Raw genomic sequence first — 21,111 nt, forward strand, 5'->3', positions numbered from 1 at the left:
TTATGTTTTTGGGTCGGGTTTCAGCAAAGTTCAGACTTTCTTTGTTTATAAGATTCACTGTCCGATTGCATAGCCCATTACTGATGCCTGAAATTCACTTTCCAAAGCTGAGTTGGTTGCCCTTGATCCATCCTTCTTGTGGTCGAATCCAATGTTTATTTATTTGTACAAGTAACTTAAAAGAGATAATTTCACATATTTCATTTTTTTTTCTTTCATAAAATCACAAACGCGAACGCAAACGCCAAACACAAACGATGAAAGAGTCGCAACAAATTTTGAGATGTTATTTATCATAGGAAATACAAGTAAAACCAATCATGGGTCCTTATTTTAGCTTACCAAAAACTAAGGCAGCAATAACAGTAGTAGTAAGTTAACAGATTTCCTCCACGATGATCTTAAAGCAACTCAAACAGATAGAACAAAGCTAATAACATCATTAGATTCAAAGGTTACCATCCATTGTAAGAAGCACCTTGTACAAATCTGGACGGCGGTCACGGAACACTCCCCAGCTTTGCCTCTTCGACTTGATCTTCTCAAGGTCAAACTGTGCCACGAGAACAGCCTCGGTTTTATCATCAGCTTCAGCCACAATTTCACCTGTTGGTCCTGTCATATAACCAAAAAGAAACATTTCGAAAGATTGTTGGTACAACATATTGTATATACATGTTCTAATATGTCTGATGAAAGTTGATGAGTTGTATATTGATACCGGCAATGAAGGAGTTCCCATAGAAAGTGATTTGACTTGGTCCATGCTCAGTTTCAATTATTTCCTTCCCTATGCGATTCGAAGCTACTAGAGGCACCTGAAACCGAAAGTATTACACATATAAATTTCTAGAAGACACTGATGAGACTTTAAAAAAACTGAAAGTGTTGTGAACTAATAGCTGCTTACCACATTAGCTCCAGCATGCCCTTGCATGACTCTCCTCCAATGATCACGAGAATCCAATCCCTGGTCTTGAGGTTCAGAACCAATAGCAGTGGGATAAAACAATACTTCAGCACCCTGTAGAACCATAGCTCGAGCTGCCTCAGGAAACCACTGATCCCAACATATAGCTGAACAATACAATGCACCAATACTTCAATTTATGATTAAAAAAATATAGAAGAAATAGACTTCTGAATAGAGTATCTTACCAACTCCAATTTTCGCAAACTTCGTCTGGAAAACCTATGAAAGCCAAGTGGGGAAGAGATCAATTATCTGACCCAAATAGATAAGATATATGTTTTCGATTTGGGATTCTTCTTGTCAAAAATTACCTTAAAGCCAGTGTCCCCAGGATTGAAATAAAACTTCTCTTGATAACCTGTAAATTAAGAAGAGTTATCAGCAAAAATGTAGCAAGAAACTCAAGCTCTTTCCAACTCCAAACTTGACTCACCAGGTCCATCGGGAATATGCGACTTCCTATAAATCCCAAGGTCAGTACCATCAGCATCGATTATGGCAATTGAGTTGTAATGTGCATTATTTGCTTCCTCAAAGAAGCTAACAGGTATCACTACGCCTAATTCCTTCGCCAGCTTCTGCATCCTGTGTAGCAGCAACCCATAAAAAATCACTAGCTAGTAGATAGATACATCTCGAAATGACACTTTACTACACTTGTGAAAATGCAAGCCCCACAACTAAAATATCAAAGTTGCATGAAGAGAAATCGAAAGAAGCAATGTCACCTTGCAATGGTGGGATGGTTCTTGTAAGGCTTGGCTCGCTGAAAAAAGTCCTCTCTTTGCGCTTGACAGAAGTAATATCCCTCAAAAAGTTCCTGTATTGAATATTGATAAACTCATACATGTAAGTATATAAACACTTTCGAGATATCAGACTAATCATACTCCAACATAGATCACTTGAGAGCAACAGTCAGACTGTATACAGATCGAGCATCATGTCAATACTTAAGACAAATACAATACACTATAGCATATAAGGAACTCCCTGAAAATTGATCGTTTCAGAGACTTAATCAAGTGATGATATTCTTAATCAAACCATATTTGAGATAAAATTTCAAGAGCAAACAATCACCTGAATAAGAACGATATTTGCTCCTTTTGCGTGTGCTTCCCTGACCAGCCTGCATAAACGTAAACAATTCCCTTCTCAAGTATCGATCGGATTCAAAACGGAGAGAGCTCTATCAGAGCCCGAATGCCGATATTGAATGTTCAACAAAGAAACGAAAATTTGCAGGAAATCTCTGACTACAAGTCGCAATACAAATGAAGGAATCTAAGGTCGATTCTACTACAATACTCGAGCAGCATCACAAATGAAACTTTAAGGAGAAGGAAAATGAGAAAAAAAAAATTAGGAGAGAGAGAAAGAGAGAGACGAACCGCTCAGCGGCGGCGACGTTGGTGGAGATATCGTGGGAGCAGGCGAATTGCAGAGATGAGACAACCACTTCACTTCTTCTTCCTTCCATTTCCATGGCTCTCTCTCTCCCTCTCCGAATTTCTCTATTTTTCTCTCTCTGAAAGAAAAATGACGCTGAGATGAAAATACGATACTCAGCTGACTCCGTCACTGTCACTGGTAGAGGAAAAAAGAAAGAAAGAACGAGAGTATCTTTCTTTTCCGAAATCGAATAAAGGAGTCTACAAACGCAAACGCCATATTTACAATTTACTTTTCTGCGTTTATAAACTATATGAATAATCTATTTCTTATAAGAAGGAATAAGGTTGTAGTTAGATATCAAATTGGGAGAACAACAAAATCAAAATCTTTTAAGAAGAATGAAACATTAGAAGTATTAGTATCAGATTGTCGAAGTTCTAAAACTATTATTAAAAATATTTAAATTTTGTTATGTAATATATAATTTAAATGTTTATCTAAAAAATATTTATAATATACATTTTGCATCAGATTAAGATTAAATACGAAATTTTTTTTTTTTATGATTTGTTAAAGAGTAAGATTTATTTTTAAAAAACATCATTAAAATTGTTTTTATTATATTTTTTACTATATGAGACATATATCTATTTACCTGTTTATAAAATAATTTATTTTTGAAAGTTCTCTATAATTTTATAATTAAATTAAATTAATGAAATCGTTTGCTGAAAAAAAAAATGTCACACGAAAAGAAAAGGCCGTTTCATGTTGGACGGTTGATGTGCGTTCACAAAACAAATTTATTCGCACTTCTTATTCTTAAACGCCAAACAAGAGCGGTTCAACTACACTGAACCGCACCGCACTTGTATCCAAACTTACCAAATCGATTTTGTGTACGTTTTGCAAATAACAACATTACGTCATAAGCTAACGTGCGCCGAAGACGAAATTGGCGCACACTCTCGCCGAGCTCATCGATTTTCTCCGATCCACCAATTCTCCAAAACCTTAAATCGCAGAAAAAATCACCTTTCGGATCTGAAAATCATGGCCGTCCGAGCAACGGTGTCGCGTTTTCCGATCGATTCGGATGCTCAAGAGGCGTCAGGGCTCCCATGGGGACTAACAGTGACACCATTCGCGGCCAAAGACGAGAGCGGAATCGGGCCAGCGTACGGATCCAACGGCCATCTTCTTCCTCGATGCGAAAACTGCTACGCCTACTTCAACACTTACTGTGAGCTCGATCAATGGGCTTGGAACTGCTCGCTTTGCGGAACTCTCAATGGACTCCCTTCCGATGCGATTGCTCGTTACTCTAACCCTCAGTCTATCCCTGAAATGACTTCTTCCTTCATTGATCTCGAGCTGCCTTGTTCGTTCTCGTACATCGCACTTTTTGTTTGCCGATTCTTTCTGCTTGATTCGTTTTCTGAATTTCCATGCCCAATTGTTGTTTTTACTAGTGGATGGATCGGAGGAAGAAATGACGCAAGCTCGTCCTGTATATGTCGCGGCGATTGATATCTCGTGTAAGGCTTGTTCCTTCTTCCTCTCTTGTGTTCTAATTTATGCTTAATCTCATCGTGGTTAGTGTAGAATGTAGTTGAATTGCGTGTTGGTGGTCTTTGCATTGTGTTTTTTAAAAGCAATGCGTTTGTGTCGTTTTAATATGATTGATCTGGGTTGTGATTCTAGCTTTGGTTTGTATGCTTTCTGTTGTTCTTGTCAAGTTTTGCCTTGATATTGTGGTTTTTTATGACTCTGGAGATTGGGTGGTCGGAGTAAATTTACTTCGAATTGTTATGAACAGAGTATTTATGATCATTTAGTTGGTCTTCATCAAGTTTTTGTTTGAATGGCCTTCAGATGTAATGTGTTGTATTTCGTGAACATTGAGACCTCTCATTCTTGCAAATAGCACGAACAAACTGCTCTATTTCTTTTAGTTTTTCTATGTTTCAGTCTGATATATGTATAGTGCCGTCTCCTTGTTCAATTGTTGCACTTTATCGTGTTGCTCATAATTACTTTTTCAATATGCAGCTTCTGAGGAATTTTTGGAGCTTGCAAAAAGTGCATTGCTAGCTGCTTTGGAAGGTCATTTCATACAAAACTTTGAAGCAAGGATTGAATTTTTTCTTCTGTATGACTGTGTTCTGAGGGTGAATTTTTCTCTTCTGGTTTCTATTATGCAGCTCTAAGTCCAGGGTCTCTTTTCGGGCTTGCTACATTCAGCCACAAAATAGGACTATATGATGTTCAAGGACCTATACCTGTTGTAAAAAATATATTTATTCCACCTGATGCGGAGAGCAGCTTACCATTAGAACTTGAGGATGCAATGCCCTTGTTACAATTTTTGGCTCCTGTATGGTCATTTCTTATCATCTCCTTTCCTGTTTCCTACTTTTTGGTCATTCATGGTGATCGTTGGAATCACATGGCTATTCTATACCTCCTGCAGGTAGAGACTTGCAAGGATCGTATTGCTGCTGCTCTTGAGACACTCAGACCGATAACTTCTTGGGAGAGATCAGCTGGAGCGGCTCAAGGGCTGGATACTGTCTTGATGGGCGGTAGAGGATTTGGTACAGCGATGGAAGCTCTCTTCAACTATCTAGGATCTGAATTTGGGAATACATTTGCATTAGGTACGTAAAAATATATAGCATGCCTATACTCTATATGTTTCAACATAGTCTAGTTTTGTCGCAGTGGGTAGTGTTTTATTGACTTGGTATAAGTGCAGCTAGGGTGTTTGCTTTCCTATCTGGTCCTCCTGATTATGGACGTGGGCAACTAGATACAAGTAGATATGGTGAACAATATGCAAGTAAAAGGGTTGATGCTGATCGTGCTCTGCTTCCTGAGCAAACACCATTTTACAAAGACATAGTAAGTCTTACACTATTTTTCTATCTCAAAGATGGATATATTATGAGCTTATAACTGACGGCTCTTTTATAGGCCACCATTGCGGTCCAGTCAGGTGTATGCGTAGACGTGTTTGCAGTTACGAATGAGTACACAGATTTAGCATCCCTGAAGTTCCTTAGCATCGAAAGTGGGGGCTCGCTGTTTTTGTATTCAAGCACCGATGATTCAACTCTTCCCCAAGACATGTTAGTTCTAATGCTTGGCCACCATTAGTTTTTCCACTTCAATAGGAAGAAGGCATGATGTGTTTTCTTCACGTGTTACCAAATTAGTTGATACAAAACTGCATGATGTTCTTTTGCAGGTTTCGGATGCTTAACCGACCGTATGCTTTCAATTGCGTCTTGAGATTGAGGACGTCAACTGAATTCAAGCCTCTCCACTCTGTATGTGGATATAGTTATGAACGAAAGTACTCTGATTTTTTTTTTCTTTTGCTTCAGCTAATAATTCAGCTTTATTTGCAGTTTGGTCACTTCTTCCCCGACCCACAGTACGAGAACCTTCAACATATCATCTGCTGTGATTCATATGCAACATATGCGTATGATTTTGAATTTGCAGATAATACTGGATTTTCCAGGTAAACTTAACAATAATTGCTTTTTCCTATTTTCATGATTGAGTGGAAGGGATGAATTGGATGCATATATATATATAGACTTTTTACTAAATTGCTGAATCCAGGAAAAAAAACTAAGCAATTTAGATGAAGTCACCAATTTGATTAACAGACTTGGCATTGAAGATTCTTAGTTCTTATTTCTCATTACCTTTTTGCAGACACGGTGGAGAGCAACCTGTTGTGCAAATTGCATTCCAGTACACAGTTGTTGTACCTCCCGAAGGGTTGTCAAATTCAGAAATGTCAACTTCAAGTAGGTATGATTAATTAAATCCATGGTGAAGCTGTTGATTGATCATCGTAGTCATTGTACACCAGTGGCAGTCTACAGTTACTGTGGGCTAAGTTTTTTATTGAAAAAAAACTTATCATTCGAACACATATAGCGTTTTGTATCCTAGAATGAATCTCATACCTCGTACACAGGTCCATGTTAGAGCCTAGAGCCTAGAATAGTTATTTTATGCTAATCAATTTTGTGTATCTTGTAGCATTTCGTTCAATATTTTGATCTAATTCATGTACCACAGAGGCAAACACACACTTCAGAGACGACTAAGGATCAGGACCATACATTTCGGAACTGCCCACAACATCAATGAAATTTACGACAGTGTGGATCATGAAGTTATTCTCTCATTGCTCGTTCACAAGGTAAAAAGAAAAGTCATCTCAAGTTTTTCAATCCATGATTAACCTGCTAATTGCTTATGTATGATTTTCGTAATTATATTTTTCTGCAGGTAATTTTAGTCTCTCTAGAAGATGGAGTCCGAGAAGGGAGGGCTTTGCTTCACGACTGGCTAGTAATCCTAACGGCACAATACAACGACGCATTTCAACTCGTCCAGTACAAAAACGGAAACAAGTCAATGAGTTCTCAAATCGACATCACGTTCTCACAATGTCCACAACTCGAGCCTTTGCCTCGCTTAGTCTTTGCCTTACTTCGTAATCCCCTCCTCCGGTTTCATGAAGAAGGTGTTCATCCTGATTACAGAATCTACTTGCAATGTCTTTTCAGGTAACCATCACAAAACGAAACAAATAATAAGTTAAATAACCTAACAAAAATAGAGACTTAACAAACAAAATTGCAGTGTGTTGGATCCGAGCTCTCTTCATTGCGGGATATACCCTGCTTTAATGTCATATTCAACACCGGATAAACAAGCGTATCCGCGACATTCATTGAGCCGTGCGGCGTTGATAACAAGTGGTAGTCCGATCTTTTTCCTAGATGCATACACCACAATAATCGTCTTCTACTCATCAACAGCTGACCCGTCACTTCCTTTCCCTCCACCTCAAGACTGTAAGTTTTCCTCACCAAAAAGTAAATCCAACTTTAAGCTCTGTTAAGCTTATGTTTGTTTGAATACTCTTATAGGTTTATTAAGGAAGACCATAAATAAGGTGAAGCAAGAGAGGAGCATAACACCAAAACTGATGTTTATCCGAGGAGGACAAGACGATGCTACAGCGTTTGAGAACTATCTTATTGAAGAACAAGACGTGGACGGTAATGGTTTCGCTAGTGCCATGGGTTTTGTGTCTTTCCTCGATGATATCTCGCAGAGTGTCGCTGAATACATGAAGTAAAAGCAACAAAATGACCATCTTAAAGCTTCTTCTTATACATCCAAACTCAAATGTGTTAAACGTTTCTTAGTTAAGAGTTTTGCTCTTCTTTGTTGTAACATTTGCTTAGACAAAAAGAATAATTAGGCAAGAATTTGTTTTTTTGCTTCTCTAGTAGTTTTGGTCCTCTTGTACAAACACTTCATTATCTAAACCTTCACTTACATATCTGTTAACACTAGAGTCAAAAGAGCATCCTAAATCAGTTTACGACATGCTCATGCCAACACAAGCACTGCTTCTCAAGCTGACAAGCCAATCGATTAGAACAAAAACCTGAAGAGAACATTGTTCTTTGCAGAATATATGAAAGAACCTTTGACTTCACTCATCTCCTTCATCACCTTCTTCCTCTTCACCACTCTCATTCCCATCCTCGTTCTCGTTATCTTCTTCACCATTCCCACTCCCATTTTCTTCCATGCTATTCTCCTCATTATTCTCTTCCATGCTGTTTTCCTCAGCTTCATCCTCCTTCTCGTTCTCCTCATCATTCCCATTCTCTTCGGTATTGTCATCCTCATCGTTCTCATTTGCATTCTCCTCAACATTCTCATTCTCCTCAACATTTTCATCACTCTTGTGTTCTCCCTCATCTGTTTTGCTTTTCCTCATACTCTTCTGCGTTGACGCTTCTTCCGGTTTCCTCTTTTTTGTCTCTTTAGGCTTCGTAGCCGCTCCACCAGCAGGCTTCGGATTTGTTCCAGCACTAGCCTTTTTCCCAGCGTTCTTCTTCTTAAACTCTGAAATTTAGCAATGTGGAGAGACATAAGCTCAATAGTCTGTCCAAAGTTTAACTAACTTGCAAACAACCTTAGATTGGAACAATTAATGGATTGAATTGACCTCATGTTTCTTCCATTACAACCTTTACATTTCTCCTAACACTCCAATAAACAACTTCAACAGAAAAACTAACCTTCAAGAGAAGCTTTAAGCGGCTCCAAAAATTCTCCAAAGTCCATTTCTTCTAATGCCTTAAACACGTCGTCAGCTTTTATAGTTTGTCTTCTTGAATCTTTACAGAAATCATTTGCCCTATGATTCACCAATCACCATAGAATAAATCAAATTAAGAACACCAGTTTTGATACATTAACTTTTCACTTCCAAAGATCTCCTTCTTATGTCAGATCAAAAGCTGTCAATTTCGATAACCCAGAGTTGGAAAATTTCTAATGAATTCGAATTTGCTATATCGTAATGAAGAAAATTTCGGAAACTTAGGGTTTTGGGAGGCGTACGTGGACGAGAGGTAGTGGATGAAGATCCGAGCACTCTCCGAGAATGCGACCAGTGCTTCCTTGTGAATGCTGACGTCATAATCCGGCGAACACTCCGACAGCTTATCCTTCACCACCCGGCGCACGATAGCTAGCGGCAGCTCATCTACCACCACTTTCTCCGACTCCATCTCTCTCTCTGTCTCCGTCTCTCGTTTCGCCGTCTTTCCCGCCCTTATGCTATAATAAAACAGATCGGCCCAAATAATATAAGCTGCTCGGCCCATTAATATTATGTACTTATTTATTGGGGAGAACGGCTGATATTGCCTCTAGACAAATTGTATCGATTAATTCATATCCATGCTTTTAAGAATTTTGAACTAGATTCTAACCCCGTGCGAAATGCACGGGAATTTTTTTTATTGTTTAACAAATTTTGTAATATAATTTGTGTTTTTGAGTTTAGATATAATTATTTTTATAAATATATTTTTTAATAAGCGAAAATATTGATTTTTGTGTTTAGATATATTTTTATATTATTAAAATTAATTATGATTATAAAATATAATTTTAACCCGTCTGCTAATATTAATTCAAAATAAACTATTATAAAAACATAATTCTAATTTTCCGTTCATATTACCGTATAATATAAATATTTGTTAAAAGTTTGAAATGTATTAACAGTATTATTTAGCATTATAGTTTTCTAAAATTTAATCAACCAAGGGAATATATAACTGGTTTTTCAAACCACATTATAGTGTATGCAATAATTTTTAATTTTTTTTATGTTTTGATTTTGTATGAAAAATATATTTTCGATAAACATGTATAATTTAAAATTAGTGATATTAGTTACCAAAATATTTGTAACCCGGTTTTTTATATATATTTTTAGTTATATAAATTTTAAAAATATATTTTTAATATTTAAATTATACATTTGAATTTTACCTATTATTTTATTATTAGTTTGTAAATAAATCATAATCGTAAATATATTATATAAACAACATAAATATCATATCATTTACATCATTATAAATATTTTATATTTCAAATATGACCATTATTTTTCATATGTGAATTTTTTTTTTCAAATATTCTAGATATTTTTGATAAAAATGTTTAATAGTATAGAAATTATTTAAATTAGAATCTTTAAATCAAATCTAAATTAATATCTGATTTATTACTTTTAATCAAATCAAATCAAATCTAAATTACCTATATTAAGGAACTCTAAAAATATTTAAATTAATAACTAATTTCGAAATTAAATATAAATAATTATTAAAATTATTTTTAAACACTTAAAAAAAATTATGAGTGTTTGGAAGCAAGTACTAAATGTGCTTCTGTTTTAATATAATAGATATTTATACACAGGCTATTTTTTTCTGCCAAAACATACATTGACCTGAATTCCATTAGTCAATCATGTTAGCTACCACGGTGGAGTTCTTGTTGGAATTATATATTATGCGACGTTGTAAATCTAATTAAGATTTTTTTTTATAAATGACATCATTTTGGAGAAACTGAGATTCAAAAGAAAAAATAACTTATGTAGCATTATTTAAAATCAGAGAAAATTAAAAATATATTGGGCCTACATAAATATGTTTCACAAACTTATTGTGTTAATATCTCACATCGATGGATTTGTATGATAATGTATTTATGTAATTTGTATATAAGGCACTATTTTCATAACTTGAGGAATAAGAAAATCTATTTACAACATCTAAGGTTTTTTAATATGGTATCAGAACATTAACCTCACTACAAAGAGTTTTTGTTTCGATTTTGGCTGTATTTTTTTTTCAGCAGATCTCTGAAATCTCAATATTTTATATATAAAAAAAGTTTGTTTTTTTTTCTCGATGGCCCCACTCATGACGAATTGTCGAGTGTTACGATGACTCCACCTCCTTCGTCGACCTCTTCTACAGAGGTAAAAAAGCGAACAATCTCGTCATACGATTTGATCCTGGTGATAATCCTGGAACGGTGATTTCAAGGTTGTTGTTACGAGGACCCAACTACGACGAGTGGTCCAACAGTCTCCGTCTGATGTTGCGTGCACAGAAAAAATTCGGCTTCGCAGATGGTTCGATTCCAAAACCGGATGAAGACTCTGCTGATTACGAAGATTGGTGTGCAAACAATGCTCTTGTCATATCATGGATCAAACTTACCATTGATGAGATATTGTGCACATCTCTGTCATACTGCGATGATGCGTACAGTCTTTGGATGCAGATTCAGAAGCAATTTGCAGTTAAGAATGGCCAGCGCATTCAACAGCTCAAAACCGAACTTGCTACGTGTCGTCAACAAGGCATGCCAATTGAGACGTACTTTGGGAAACTCACAAAGCTCTGGACAAGCCTAACTGATTATCAAAATGCCAAAACTGCAGAAGAGATTGCAAAGGAGCGTGAAGAAGATAAACTTCATTAATTTTTTATGGGAATCGATGAGTCGTTGTATGGTGGACTCAAGACTGCTCTTCTCTCGTGAACTCCTCTGCCTTCACTCGATAAAGCATATAATGTGCTTACTCAGGATGAAGAATCAAAAGTGTTTGGTCGTTTACATGAAGAACGATCAAATGGTGTGAGCTTTGCGGTACAAACACAAGCTCGATCATCCACTCCTCAAGATGGTCGAGTAATGTGCACCTTGTGTGGTCGGAGTGGTCATCTCCCCAACAAGTGCTTCTGCAAAATCGACTATCCGCCATGGTGGGGTGAGCGCTCGCGGTCTAAGTCAACTACAGAAGCACCTGCTTTCTCTGCACCGAGTCCGTTTCCCTCTCCATCTTGTAGGAAGCATTCTGAGCCTGCTCGAGTCAACAATGTTTCTGTGGTGTCTGGTGCTCCTGGTTCACATGCGGGTCCTTCAGCCTCTGTTTCACACAATGCTGCTCTCACTTCTGCAGATCGAATCAGTTTCAGTGGACTCAATGATCAGCAGTGGCACACATTGGTTGCTATGCGGAAGACATCCACCAATAATCCGTTTACTGGTACGTTTTTTTTTTTGAATCTTGGATAATTGATACAGGTGCATCAAATCACATGACGGGAAGCATTGATTATCTTTCCGATATATGTGAAATGACACCGATTATGATCAAACTTTCGGATGGAAGATTTACTACTTCAAATAAACAAGGGAATGTTTATATAAGATCAAATCTGAAACTTCATAATGTTTTCTTCGTTGATGGGCTGCATTGTCATCTGATTTTTGTATCTCAATTGACAAGAAATAGGGGCTGCATATTTCAGATTTCTGATCGTCTTTGTGTTGTCCAGGACCGCATCACTCGGACGCTGCGGGTGAGCAAGTGAATGGATTATATTTTTTTAGAGGAGTCAAAGTGGCGGCGGCGATTCAGCGTTTGGATTCACCATCTTTGGAGTTGTGGCATAGTCGCTTAGGACATCCATCTTCCAAAGCTTTAAAGATGTTGCATTTATCTGATTTAAGTAGTGGTGTTTTTGATTTCAAGGCATGTGAAGTATGTCTCTGTGCCAAGCAAACTAGAGATTCATTTCCTTTGAGTAATAAGAAAACGAGTATGAGTTTTGAGCTGATGCATTGTGACTTATGCGGCCTATATTTGACAACTTCGATTTGTGGGTCTAAGTACTTTCTTATGATCCTTGATGACTATACTTGAGCTGTTTGGATTTACCTCTTGCCATCTAAACAAGCTGCACCACAACACTTAAAGAATTTTATCGCTCTTGTTGAAAGCCAATTCAATAGCCAAGTCAAAACACTTCGCAGTGACAATGGCTCGGAGTTCATTTGTTTGCATGATTATTTTGCTGGGAAAGGGATTATACACGAGACTTCCTGTGTGGGAACTCCACAGCAAAACGGCAGAGTAGAACAAAAACACAGGCATTTGTTGAACATTGCTCGTGCTCTTCGATTTCAAGCATATCTTTCTGTCTCATTTTGGAGTTATTGTGCTTTAGCGGCTGGTTACTTGATAAATCGTACACCTTCATCGCTCCTCAACGGAAAGACGCCATTTGAACTATTATATAATAAACCACCACCCAAGAATCACATCAAAGTATTCGGGTGTTTATGTTATGTACACAACCAAAAGCATGGCGGCGATAAATTTGCGAGTCGGACAAATAAATCTGTGTTTCTTGGATATCCTTTCAGAAAGAACGGTTGGCGAGTTTACAATTTTAAGACTTGAGTCGTCTCCATTTCTAGGGATGTAATCTTTTATGAAACAGAGTTTCCATTTTTTGTTTTTCCATCATCCACTCCTACACCAGCAATCGACATTACAGATCCACACCCTGCAATGTTTGATGATGATGGTGAGATATTTGTATTTTCTGATAGGATCACTGAAATCACATCACCTCTGGAGAAATCCCTTCTTGATGCATCTCCTTCGGTGGACAGTTTGACTGCTACTGCACTCTCAGAAATCTCTGCCCAGCCGACTCCTGATACTTCAGAAGCTCAGTTGGTTAGTTATGATAGTGATTTCAGCTCTGATGTTGCGATTACATTGAAACTTTTCCAGTTGCAAATGCTCCTGCGATGGAAGTTACAGATATTCCAATTGAGTCACTCGGTACATCTGAACCCGAACTTCTTGGTAGAGGTCATCGACGGAAAACCAGACCCACGAAGCTCGCAGATTTTGTCAGCACACTTTTGCATGAGCCATATCCGCCTGCTACTCCATACCCGATTGACAATTACTTGTCGAGTGCTCATTTTTCGGCAGGTTATCAGGCCTATATCTTCGCTATTACCTCTGCTGTGGAACCCAAAAGCTACAAAGAGGCAATCAAAGACGAACGCTGGCGAAAATAAAATGGTTTCTCTCGAAGATCTTGGTACATGGACCGTTGAAGATTTACCACCAGGGAAAAAGGCTCTTGGTTGCAAGTGGGTATTTAAGCTGAAATTCAACTCTGATGGAACACTTGAGCGCCACAAAGCTCGTTTAGTTGTTCTCGTAAATAATCAAACTGAAGGTGTTGATTATAACAAAACTTTTGCACCTGTTGCTAAAATGGTTACTATTTGGACATTTCTACAACAAGCTGCATCTAATGATTGGGAAGTTCATCAAATGGATGTTCATAATGTGTTTTTTGCATGGAGATCTAGATGAGGAAGTCTACATGCAGTTTCCTCCGGGTTTCTGCACAACAGAAAAGAACAAAGTTGTCGTCTTCACAAAGCTTTGTATGGTTTGAAACAGGCTCTCCTAGGTGTTGGAATGCCAAACTTGCCACTGCTTTGAAGGACTATGGGTTCGAACAAAATGGATCTGATCATTCTTTGTTCATATTGGCGAATGGAAATTTCCAGCTTCATGTCCTTATTTATGTCCATGACCTGATTATTATGGGTACCACACTTTCTATAATCACGGCATTTAAGGAGTATTTGAGCGACTACTTTAATATGAAAGATTTGGGTTTGCTTCGTTACTTCCTTGGTATCGAAGTTGCGCGTAGTCCGAGTGGTATCTACTTGTGTCAGCAAAAATATGCCCTTGATATCATTGCAGAAACGGGCTTACTAGGTGCCAAACCAGTTTCATTTCCGTTGGAACAGAATCACAGGCTTGCGTTGGTTAAGGAAGAGTCTATGTCTGAGCCGTTTCGATATCGTCGTCTGGTTGGGAAGTTGATTTATCTTGGTGTCACACGACCTGAGCTTTCCTATTCTATACACATTCTCTCCCAATTCATGCATGATCCAAAACTGTTGCACTGGAATGCAGCTCTACGAGTAGTTTGCTATTTGAAAATTAGTACGGGTCAGGGAATACTTTTTCGCGCATCTGCGGAATTGACACTCATTGCTTGGTGTGATTCAGACTGGGGTGCATGTCCAATTACGCGACGATCTTTAACAGGTTGGTTCATTCAAATTGGTGGTTCTCCTTAGTCGTGGAAAACACATAAACACGATGTGGTCTCTCGTTCTTCGACTGAAGCAGAGTATCGTGCCATGGCTGATATTGTTTGCGAGGTTCTTTGGCTTCGGGAGTTGCTGCCAGTGTTGGGTATTAACTGTTCCGAACCGACTGTCATCTATTCTGATAGTTTGTCTGCCATTAATCTAGCAAAAAATCATGTTTATCATGCACGAACTATGCATGTTGAATTGGACTGTCATTTCATCCGTGACGAGATTCTTCGAGGTACGATATCCATGAAACATGTCTCCATTACTTCTCAGCTTGCCAAGAGTTTGAGGCGTTTTTTGACAAGCTGGGTCTTCGTAACCTCCACAAGCCACCTTGAAGGGAGGGGGGTACTGGGCTTACATAAGCCTGCTTCACAAATTTATTGTGTTAATATCCCACATCGATAGATTTGTATGTTAATGTACTTATGTAACTTGTATATAAGGTACTGCCTTCATAACTTGAAAAATAACAAAATATATTTACAACATCTAAGGTTTCTTAACATCCTAAAAAAATGTTGTGAATAAACTAAATCCAAATATTCTTGTCTTGAGCTTGTGAGAAATAATGAAAAAAAGAATTTAACAGATTGGTCAATGGTTTGAGTGCTATTGACAGAAATCGATTGATTAGGAAGAATATCATTTTTTTATTCTCAACTAAATTCAAAATGTTGTCGCATAACAATATAATCCCAACGAGGAATCTACTGTAGCAACTAGTTTATCTCTATAATGATTTAACGAGATTAACTAACAAGATTTTGGTCAATGTTTTTTTTTTAAATAGTGTGTCTGAATAATGCACGTATTAATATACTAAAATTGTTTGGGAACTAATCGGTATCATCTGTTGTCTAGGTTGATGCAAGAACTAACCATTTAGCCGTTAGAGTACAAATCGATTAACTACACATATATCAATCTTAAAAATATATATTGTTAAGTTCTTAAAACTGTATTATTATCCTAAATATTAATTGAGACGACCGCGTGAGATGTTTGATTGCGTTATTGTTTGATTGCATGCGATGTTCCGATAAATATAATGCAAACGTGGATAACGAGAACTTTATGAGCATAAGCTCGATTTAACCGTTGAATTAGCTGACTAAATCCCCACCGTCCAATAGCAAGACTAATAAATTCTATCAAACACGCGATCACGTATATTACAAAGTCGTCTTCAACCTCTGAAAAAAATTGAAAGTTTAAACAATAACTAGATTCTCCGAATTTCAGCCATTTCTAAGAAATTCCATCTTCTCATCAATGGCATATTCAGACTCTTACGCACCATCGGCACCGGAGTTACCAGAATCGTTCGGACAGCAACTCAACGGAGAAGATAGATACTGTTACGCCTATCCACATAGCTCCTCCGGGATGTTCTCACCGGAAACGCATCCGGACATTGTGAGGAGCTTCGAGTTTTCGGACAGACACCGGAGCGGATTCCTCTATGAGTCGGAACTCCGGCAAGCGTTGTCGTTTTCTGGCTACGAAGGAATTAGTAACAGAACGGTTAGGTTTCTCATGTTCATCTACAAGAGTCCTAGAGATTCTCTGCTTCGGCTTGGTAAATTTTCGATTTTTTTTTCTCTTGATTTGGAAAAAGTAACTTTTGAAAATTGGGTTTTGATCAAAGATCAAACTTAGATCAAAGTATATAACTCAAGGAGAGGTTTTTTAGGATTCAATTGATATAAATATGATTTTCAAGATTCAATAACACTCAAGAATCAAGATAAGTGAGATTTTAACCAGTTTTGATGCCATAAAATGTTACATTGTTCAAAGATTCGATTTGTATTAGAGCTTAGTTCACTGATTACAATTGGAGAATAGTTATGATGTTCAATTTCTGTTTACTGATGAAAAATGAGCCATGTTTCTACATTTTTTTAGGTCCTAAAGAGTATGTTGAGTTGTGGAATTGCCTTGCGCAGTGGCGTGTAAGTGAACACTAGAGTTTTTTAATTTCCTCCATGTAGCTCGTGTCTAAGACTCTTCTATGGATCAATCTAGTTGGAAAAAGTGTAGTGTGTTCTTCTATGCCTGAAATGAAAATGGAGTGTTACTGTATGTGGTTGGTTTTGTAGGCAATATTTGACAGGTACGATAGAGATAGAAGCGGAAAGATTTACTCTTTAGACCTCAGAGACGCTTTCTACCATCTCGGTTGCATGCTTCCAACCACGGTTCTCGAGCTTATTATCGCATCGCAGTTTGATGAAAAGACTGGCAAAACTGGTGAACTCTGTTTCCACAGGTTCCTCGAGTAAGTGTTCTTCTCTAATGTCTTCATCGATTCTTGCGGTTCTTGATTCGAATTCTAATTATCATCTATCTTCTTCTCGCTGGATTTGCAGATGTGGGATGATTGTGAAGGTAGGAACTATGATCATTTTAATCTCCATGAGAATTTCGAAATGCATTTCCATGAATCTTATCACTTGATATTCGGATATTATCAGGGATTGACTAAGAAGTTCACAGAGAAGGACCCAGGTTACACAGGCTTCGCAACGCTCTCTTACGAGGTCTTCTTGTCGATGGTGATACCGTTCATTGCCTCTTATGATTAATGTTCATGTTATTTGTTTTTTTTTTTCTATCTAAGCTACAAGTTGTATGTAGAGAATGAAATCAAACTAGTGAATAGGTAAGTTATTGTTGGTGGTGGAAGAGAGCAGAGATATATAAGTGAAAATTGTGAAGATTCTAATATATAAGAAACAATAGTGGTGTTCAAGATTCTAATACAAAATGCTTATAGCCATTTTTAGAGCCTTTTACAAACAAGGACACCTAAAACCACCGAACCAAGAACCGAAAAGGCACCTTGCCTTGACCTCCAAAACTCGGTCCATGTCAAAGGTCTTCTAATTTCAGACAAAACCATGTTGAACTGATGGTTGAGTTCGTCGAGACCGCCATTATTATCGATCACAACATCAGCTTTGCTTCTTTTCGAATCCAACGACATCTGAGCCATGATTCTGTTTCTTGCATCTTCCTCACTCAGTCCATCTCTCTCCATCAGTCTCTTGAGTTGTGTTTCTTCACTGACCCATACGACTACAATGGGTTTTGTCCATTTATCCATCTTTGCTTCGAACAACAATGGGATATCAACAACTATAACTTTAGCTCCCTTTGCCCATTGTTTCAAAATTTCCCAAAAGATACCAGTTGATATGTACGGAGCCATAAGCCTGACACCACAATCAATATACTTGATCTCATCCAATAAACAAAAAAGAAAAATATCTAAATTTCTTACTTGTTTAGAAGTTGGCGCTTGGAATCGGAAGAGAACACCATCTGACCAAGTTTTGGCCGGTCCACTTCTCTACTAGGAAGCAGAATCTCCTCCCCAAAAGCTCCAACTACTCTTTTCCATCCTCCACTTCCTTTCTTTAATACATTCTATATAGCAAAGACACACACATCCGCACCTTTTGTTAACTTCTCTTTAGCTAGATTGCATCTAAGATATGGCCTATGTACTATGATGAGCTAAAGATTAAAGAAAGGTGAAAATTTTCCAAAGGCAGAGACTTTACTCGAGCAACGACATCAGCATCAACAACGGGAATGCCACTAGACTTGAAGAGATTGGAGACTGTACTCTTGCCAGACGCTATGCCTCCTGTTAACCCGACTATTCTCATTTCTCTCCTTTCCACTACTACAATTTAACACATTCCTCTTTCTCTTTACCAATGGTTGATTACAAAATGTTAGAGCTTTTAGTTGCTGCTAATTTCCACCACCTGCAGTATTATTATCATTCACCAGATAAACCAAATTAGCCACAATTTATACCAGCTAACTTCAAGGAGATCAAATAAACATAAATTGTTCTTTTTTTAGTTACAAGAATCAAATTATACTCGCCAGCACCTTCTCCAAGAGTATGTAAATTACAATTTAGAGATTAAGCTGAAAATTGAATCACTGAGAGGCAATTCTGGGAATTAAGAAGAAACTGAGATTGATTCTGATTTTAACATTTGAGAAGCAAATACGATCATGTGATATCGGCTGGGTAAGGAAAATAGATTTTGGTAGAAATTAAAAATACAAATACTCATCGGATATTCAAATGAATTATGGAGTAATTAAGATCAAACACTCAAACTCAAAGAAGAAATCTCCAGAAGAAGATGACGAAAACAAAAGAATCTAAAGATGCAGATGTATTTCGATTCCTAGCTCAACGAGAACTGGGCTGTTTCATCCCACCAAACCGATCTAAATATTACCTTATTCGCAAGAATACGAAGAAATCGACGACGGAGATGGAGATCGGTGACGAAGAGCACAGAAGTGACGACGAAACATCGTAATAGTTGAGGGCAAAAATAATTGGACAATTTTTGAAATCTCATAGGGGCAATATCGTCTGATTGCGTTCTAATTGTTTTAAACAAAAATTAAATATTATAAATCACTTTCGATCCGAACCGGAGGTCAATCGGGTTTACAAACGAATGAACCAAAAGCAAAATCAAACCGGAAATTGGGTAAATGTTGCGACTTAACCGACTGCTGTTTGTTTAGCCTTTTTGGTTACGACGGTCTACCATGTCGTTTGTGTGACATTAGTTTTTTTTTGTCGTTTTTTGATTTCATCACAACCCAAATTGGGCAAATTACATGTGGTTTCAACTTCAAAGCCTAAGCCTTTACAAATTAAGCCCACTAATGAAATACAATCTTATCTCATTACTTTATTACTTAGAGATAACGATGCACAAAATTAAAACACGTGTAAAACACGTGGAAAGCTTAGGAAAGTAAGGATGACGGTGAGTAGCGCTGCCGACATCGTCGCCGAAACAGACTCCGCCGAAACCAAGATCTGATGAACTACGATACAGAAATTCACCAGATTTTAATCATCCTCTTAGAAACCATCATGTAAACATCTTCCACAGAAATGAAATGAAGCCCATGGTCGAAATCTTCTTGACTCCTTAAAATTCATCTTTGATCATCACTGCTCATGACCCACCACCCTAACCTTGACAAAGGCACTTCAATAGGGTATTTAGGGAGATAAAACTCCCAACCAGCCAGCCAGGAGAGGACAATACCAAATATTGGAGCAGAGGATTGTACCATCATCACTACCTCATGCAAAAGGAGGAATAAATCTGTCGAAGAGAGACAACTAACTCTGAAGACCAAAAATCCCTTGCTCTCTCATTATAAACAAATCAATTCTTCACTAAGAGAGAATCTTTACTCCACTACGGACTAGCAAAGATTAAAACTCTCAAAATAAGGAAGAAATTGATTTTACACTCAACATGAGCAAAAGAAATTTGATAATCAGAAAGACTAAATCCGTTGAAACGGAAATTATTTATCCGACCTGAATAATGATGAGTTGGAGATTGTATTAGAGTAGGAAAAATCTGATGTTTTAGGATCCAATAAATGATTCATCTGCATCTGAATGATGTTTGTTTCTATTTTGGGTTGTTCATTTGGATGATACATCTTAATGAACATTTGTTTATATTTATCTAGATGTTTTAATAAAAAAATAACTAAAAAACTCATACTTTAATCTAATTATAAATTTACATTTTAATCAAATTTTAAATATATTAATTTTAATTCTTGATCTAAAGGAAAACTTGATTTTACTTTCTGGCCAAAATTTTTTTTTTTTTGTCTTTGAAGAGAAAATAAATATTCGTTTTTGGCAAAAAAAAAAAACAAAATTTTACACTTTGGACAGAAAAATGGAAAATTAGATTTTTTTGGTGTGAAAATATTTTATATTTTTAACAAAAAAATGGGTTTTTACATCTTTTTATAGTAAAACAAAATATAATGATTTTTACGGAAAAAAAAAATTTTTATGCTTTTTGACGGAAATCAAGATACAAATTTTTGGCAGAAAAAATGAGATTTTATGTTCTTGCAGAAAAAAAAAGATTTTATGTTTTTGGCGAGAAAACGAGATCTGATATTTTTTACAGGATAAATAGATATTACATTTTATACAGTAAAATGAGATTTTATGTTCTTACAGAAAAATATTTTACGTTTTTGGAAAAAAACAAGATTTTATATTTTTTAAAGAAAAGGTATTTTATCCGTAATTGTGTGAGACTAGGAATTACTACATAAATTCTCCCGGATTTGAAAGCATAAATCTTCTATCGATATTATTATTTAAGTAGGCACTAAAAAGCAATTTTTGTTTTGTAAATTATTATATCAAACACCATTACAAATAATAAAAACTAATTAAAATAAAAAAAGATATCATTGTCTTTCAAAACTATTAA

General features: G+C 36.8%; 5 protein-coding genes across 5 annotated transcripts; 2 read left to right on the top strand and 3 right to left on the bottom strand.

Moving 5' to 3' along the window:
* Positions 1-264: 264 nt before the first annotated feature.
* LOC18027622 (N-carbamoylputrescine amidase) lies at positions 265-2,561 on the bottom strand. Its single transcript, XM_006409667.2, has 9 exons — positions 2,368-2,561; positions 2,057-2,105; positions 1,702-1,793; positions 1,407-1,558; positions 1,285-1,331; positions 1,159-1,192; positions 911-1,077; positions 722-818; positions 265-615 (listed from the first exon to the last, which is right to left on the bottom strand). Exons 1-9 carry the CDS (start codon positions 2,460-2,462, stop codon positions 449-451), a joined length of 900 nt encoding a protein of 299 aa, XP_006409730.1. The 5' UTR covers positions 2,463-2,561; the 3' UTR covers positions 265-448.
* A 756-nt stretch (positions 2,562-3,317) lies between these two features.
* LOC18027623 (protein transport protein sec24) lies at positions 3,318-7,691 on the top strand. The gene is made up of 14 exons (XM_024147962.1): positions 3,318-3,752; positions 3,844-3,909; positions 4,424-4,477; positions 4,576-4,748; positions 4,845-5,031; positions 5,130-5,275; positions 5,348-5,502; positions 5,622-5,703; positions 5,785-5,900; positions 6,101-6,199; positions 6,473-6,596; positions 6,686-6,966; positions 7,043-7,257; positions 7,333-7,691. Exons 1-14 carry the CDS (start codon positions 3,425-3,427, stop codon positions 7,542-7,544), a joined length of 2,238 nt encoding a protein of 745 aa, XP_024003730.1. The 5' UTR covers positions 3,318-3,424; the 3' UTR covers positions 7,545-7,691.
* LOC18027841 (DNA polymerase epsilon subunit 3) lies at positions 7,664-9,033 on the bottom strand. The gene is made up of 3 exons (XM_024147963.1): positions 8,828-9,033; positions 8,503-8,621; positions 7,664-8,326 (listed from the first exon to the last, which is right to left on the bottom strand). Exons 1-3 carry the CDS (start codon positions 8,995-8,997, stop codon positions 7,908-7,910), a joined length of 708 nt encoding a protein of 235 aa, XP_024003731.1. The 5' UTR covers positions 8,998-9,033; the 3' UTR covers positions 7,664-7,907.
* A 6,961-nt stretch (positions 9,034-15,994) lies between these two features.
* On the top strand, positions 15,995-17,590 carry LOC18027842 (probable calcium-binding protein CML48). The gene is made up of 5 exons (XM_006409671.2): positions 15,995-16,376; positions 16,706-16,752; positions 16,900-17,078; positions 17,170-17,188; positions 17,275-17,590. The coding sequence occupies exons 1-5, from the start codon at positions 16,070-16,072 to the stop codon at positions 17,383-17,385; spliced, it is 663 nt and encodes a 220-aa protein (XP_006409734.1). The 5' UTR covers positions 15,995-16,069; the 3' UTR covers positions 17,386-17,590.
* Positions 17,497-19,199, bottom strand: LOC18027844 (dephospho-CoA kinase). Its single transcript, XM_006409670.2, has 4 exons — positions 19,069-19,199; positions 18,367-18,576; positions 18,084-18,229; positions 17,497-18,015 (listed from the first exon to the last, which is right to left on the bottom strand). The coding sequence occupies exons 2-4, from the start codon at positions 18,472-18,474 to the stop codon at positions 17,583-17,585; spliced, it is 687 nt and encodes a 228-aa protein (XP_006409733.1). The 5' UTR covers positions 18,475-18,576; positions 19,069-19,199; the 3' UTR covers positions 17,497-17,582.
* Positions 19,200-21,111: the final 1,912 nt, after the last annotated feature.

This window comes from Eutrema salsugineum, unplaced genomic scaffold, assembly GCF_000478725.1.
Source record: "Eutrema salsugineum unplaced genomic scaffold, Eutsalg1_0 scaffold_10, whole genome shotgun sequence".
NCBI classification, from domain to species: domain Eukaryota; kingdom Viridiplantae; phylum Streptophyta; class Magnoliopsida; order Brassicales; family Brassicaceae; genus Eutrema; species Eutrema salsugineum.

Bases quoted from the DNA above. Each gene is read 5' to 3' on its own strand.
- LOC18027844 (XM_006409670.2), bottom strand. From the start codon at position 18,474: ATGAGAATAGTCGGGTTAACAGGAGGCATAGCGTCTGGCAAGAGTACA. The intron at 18,230-18,366 runs GTAAAGTCTCTG...TTTGCTATATAG, and splicing joins ATGCTGATGTCGTTGCTCGA to AATGTATTAAAGAAAGGAAG. The intron at 18,016-18,083 runs GTAAGAAATTTA...TTGTGGTGTCAG, and splicing joins AAGCGCCAACTTCTAAACAA to GCTTATGGCTCCGTACATAT.
- LOC18027842 (XM_006409671.2), top strand. From the start codon at position 16,070: ATGGCATATTCAGACTCTTACGCACCATCGGCACCGGAGTTACCAGAA. The intron at 16,377-16,705 runs GTAAATTTTCGA...ACATTTTTTTAG, and splicing joins AGATTCTCTGCTTCGGCTTG to GTCCTAAAGAGTATGTTGAG. The intron at 16,753-16,899 runs GTAAGTGAACAC...TTGGTTTTGTAG, and splicing joins ATTGCCTTGCGCAGTGGCGT to GCAATATTTGACAGGTACGA.
- LOC18027623 (XM_024147962.1), top strand. From the start codon at position 3,425: ATGGCCGTCCGAGCAACGGTGTCGCGTTTTCCGATCGATTCGGATGCT. The intron at 4,749-4,844 runs GTATGGTCATTT...TACCTCCTGCAG, and splicing joins TGTTACAATTTTTGGCTCCT to GTAGAGACTTGCAAGGATCG. The intron at 6,967-7,042 runs GTAACCATCACA...ACAAAATTGCAG, and splicing joins TACTTGCAATGTCTTTTCAG to TGTGTTGGATCCGAGCTCTC.
- LOC18027622 (XM_006409667.2), bottom strand. From the start codon at position 2,462: ATGGAAATGGAAGGAAGAAGAAGTGAAGTGGTTGTCTCATCTCTGCAA. The intron at 1,794-2,056 runs GTGATTGTTTGC...TATTCAATACAG, and splicing joins CAAATATCGTTCTTATTCAG to GAACTTTTTGAGGGATATTA. The intron at 1,078-1,158 runs GTAAGATACTCT...TGTATTGTTCAG, and splicing joins GTTTGCGAAAATTGGAGTTG to CTATATGTTGGGATCAGTGG.
- LOC18027841 (XM_024147963.1), bottom strand. From the start codon at position 8,997: ATGGAGTCGGAGAAAGTGGTGGTAGATGAGCTGCCGCTAGCTATCGTG. The intron at 8,622-8,827 runs GTACGCCTCCCA...GGTGAATCATAG, and splicing joins ATCCACTACCTCTCGTCCAC to GGCAAATGATTTCTGTAAAG. The intron at 8,327-8,502 runs GTTAGTTTTTCT...GCTAAATTTCAG, and splicing joins GCTTAAAGCTTCTCTTGAAG to AGTTTAAGAAGAAGAACGCT.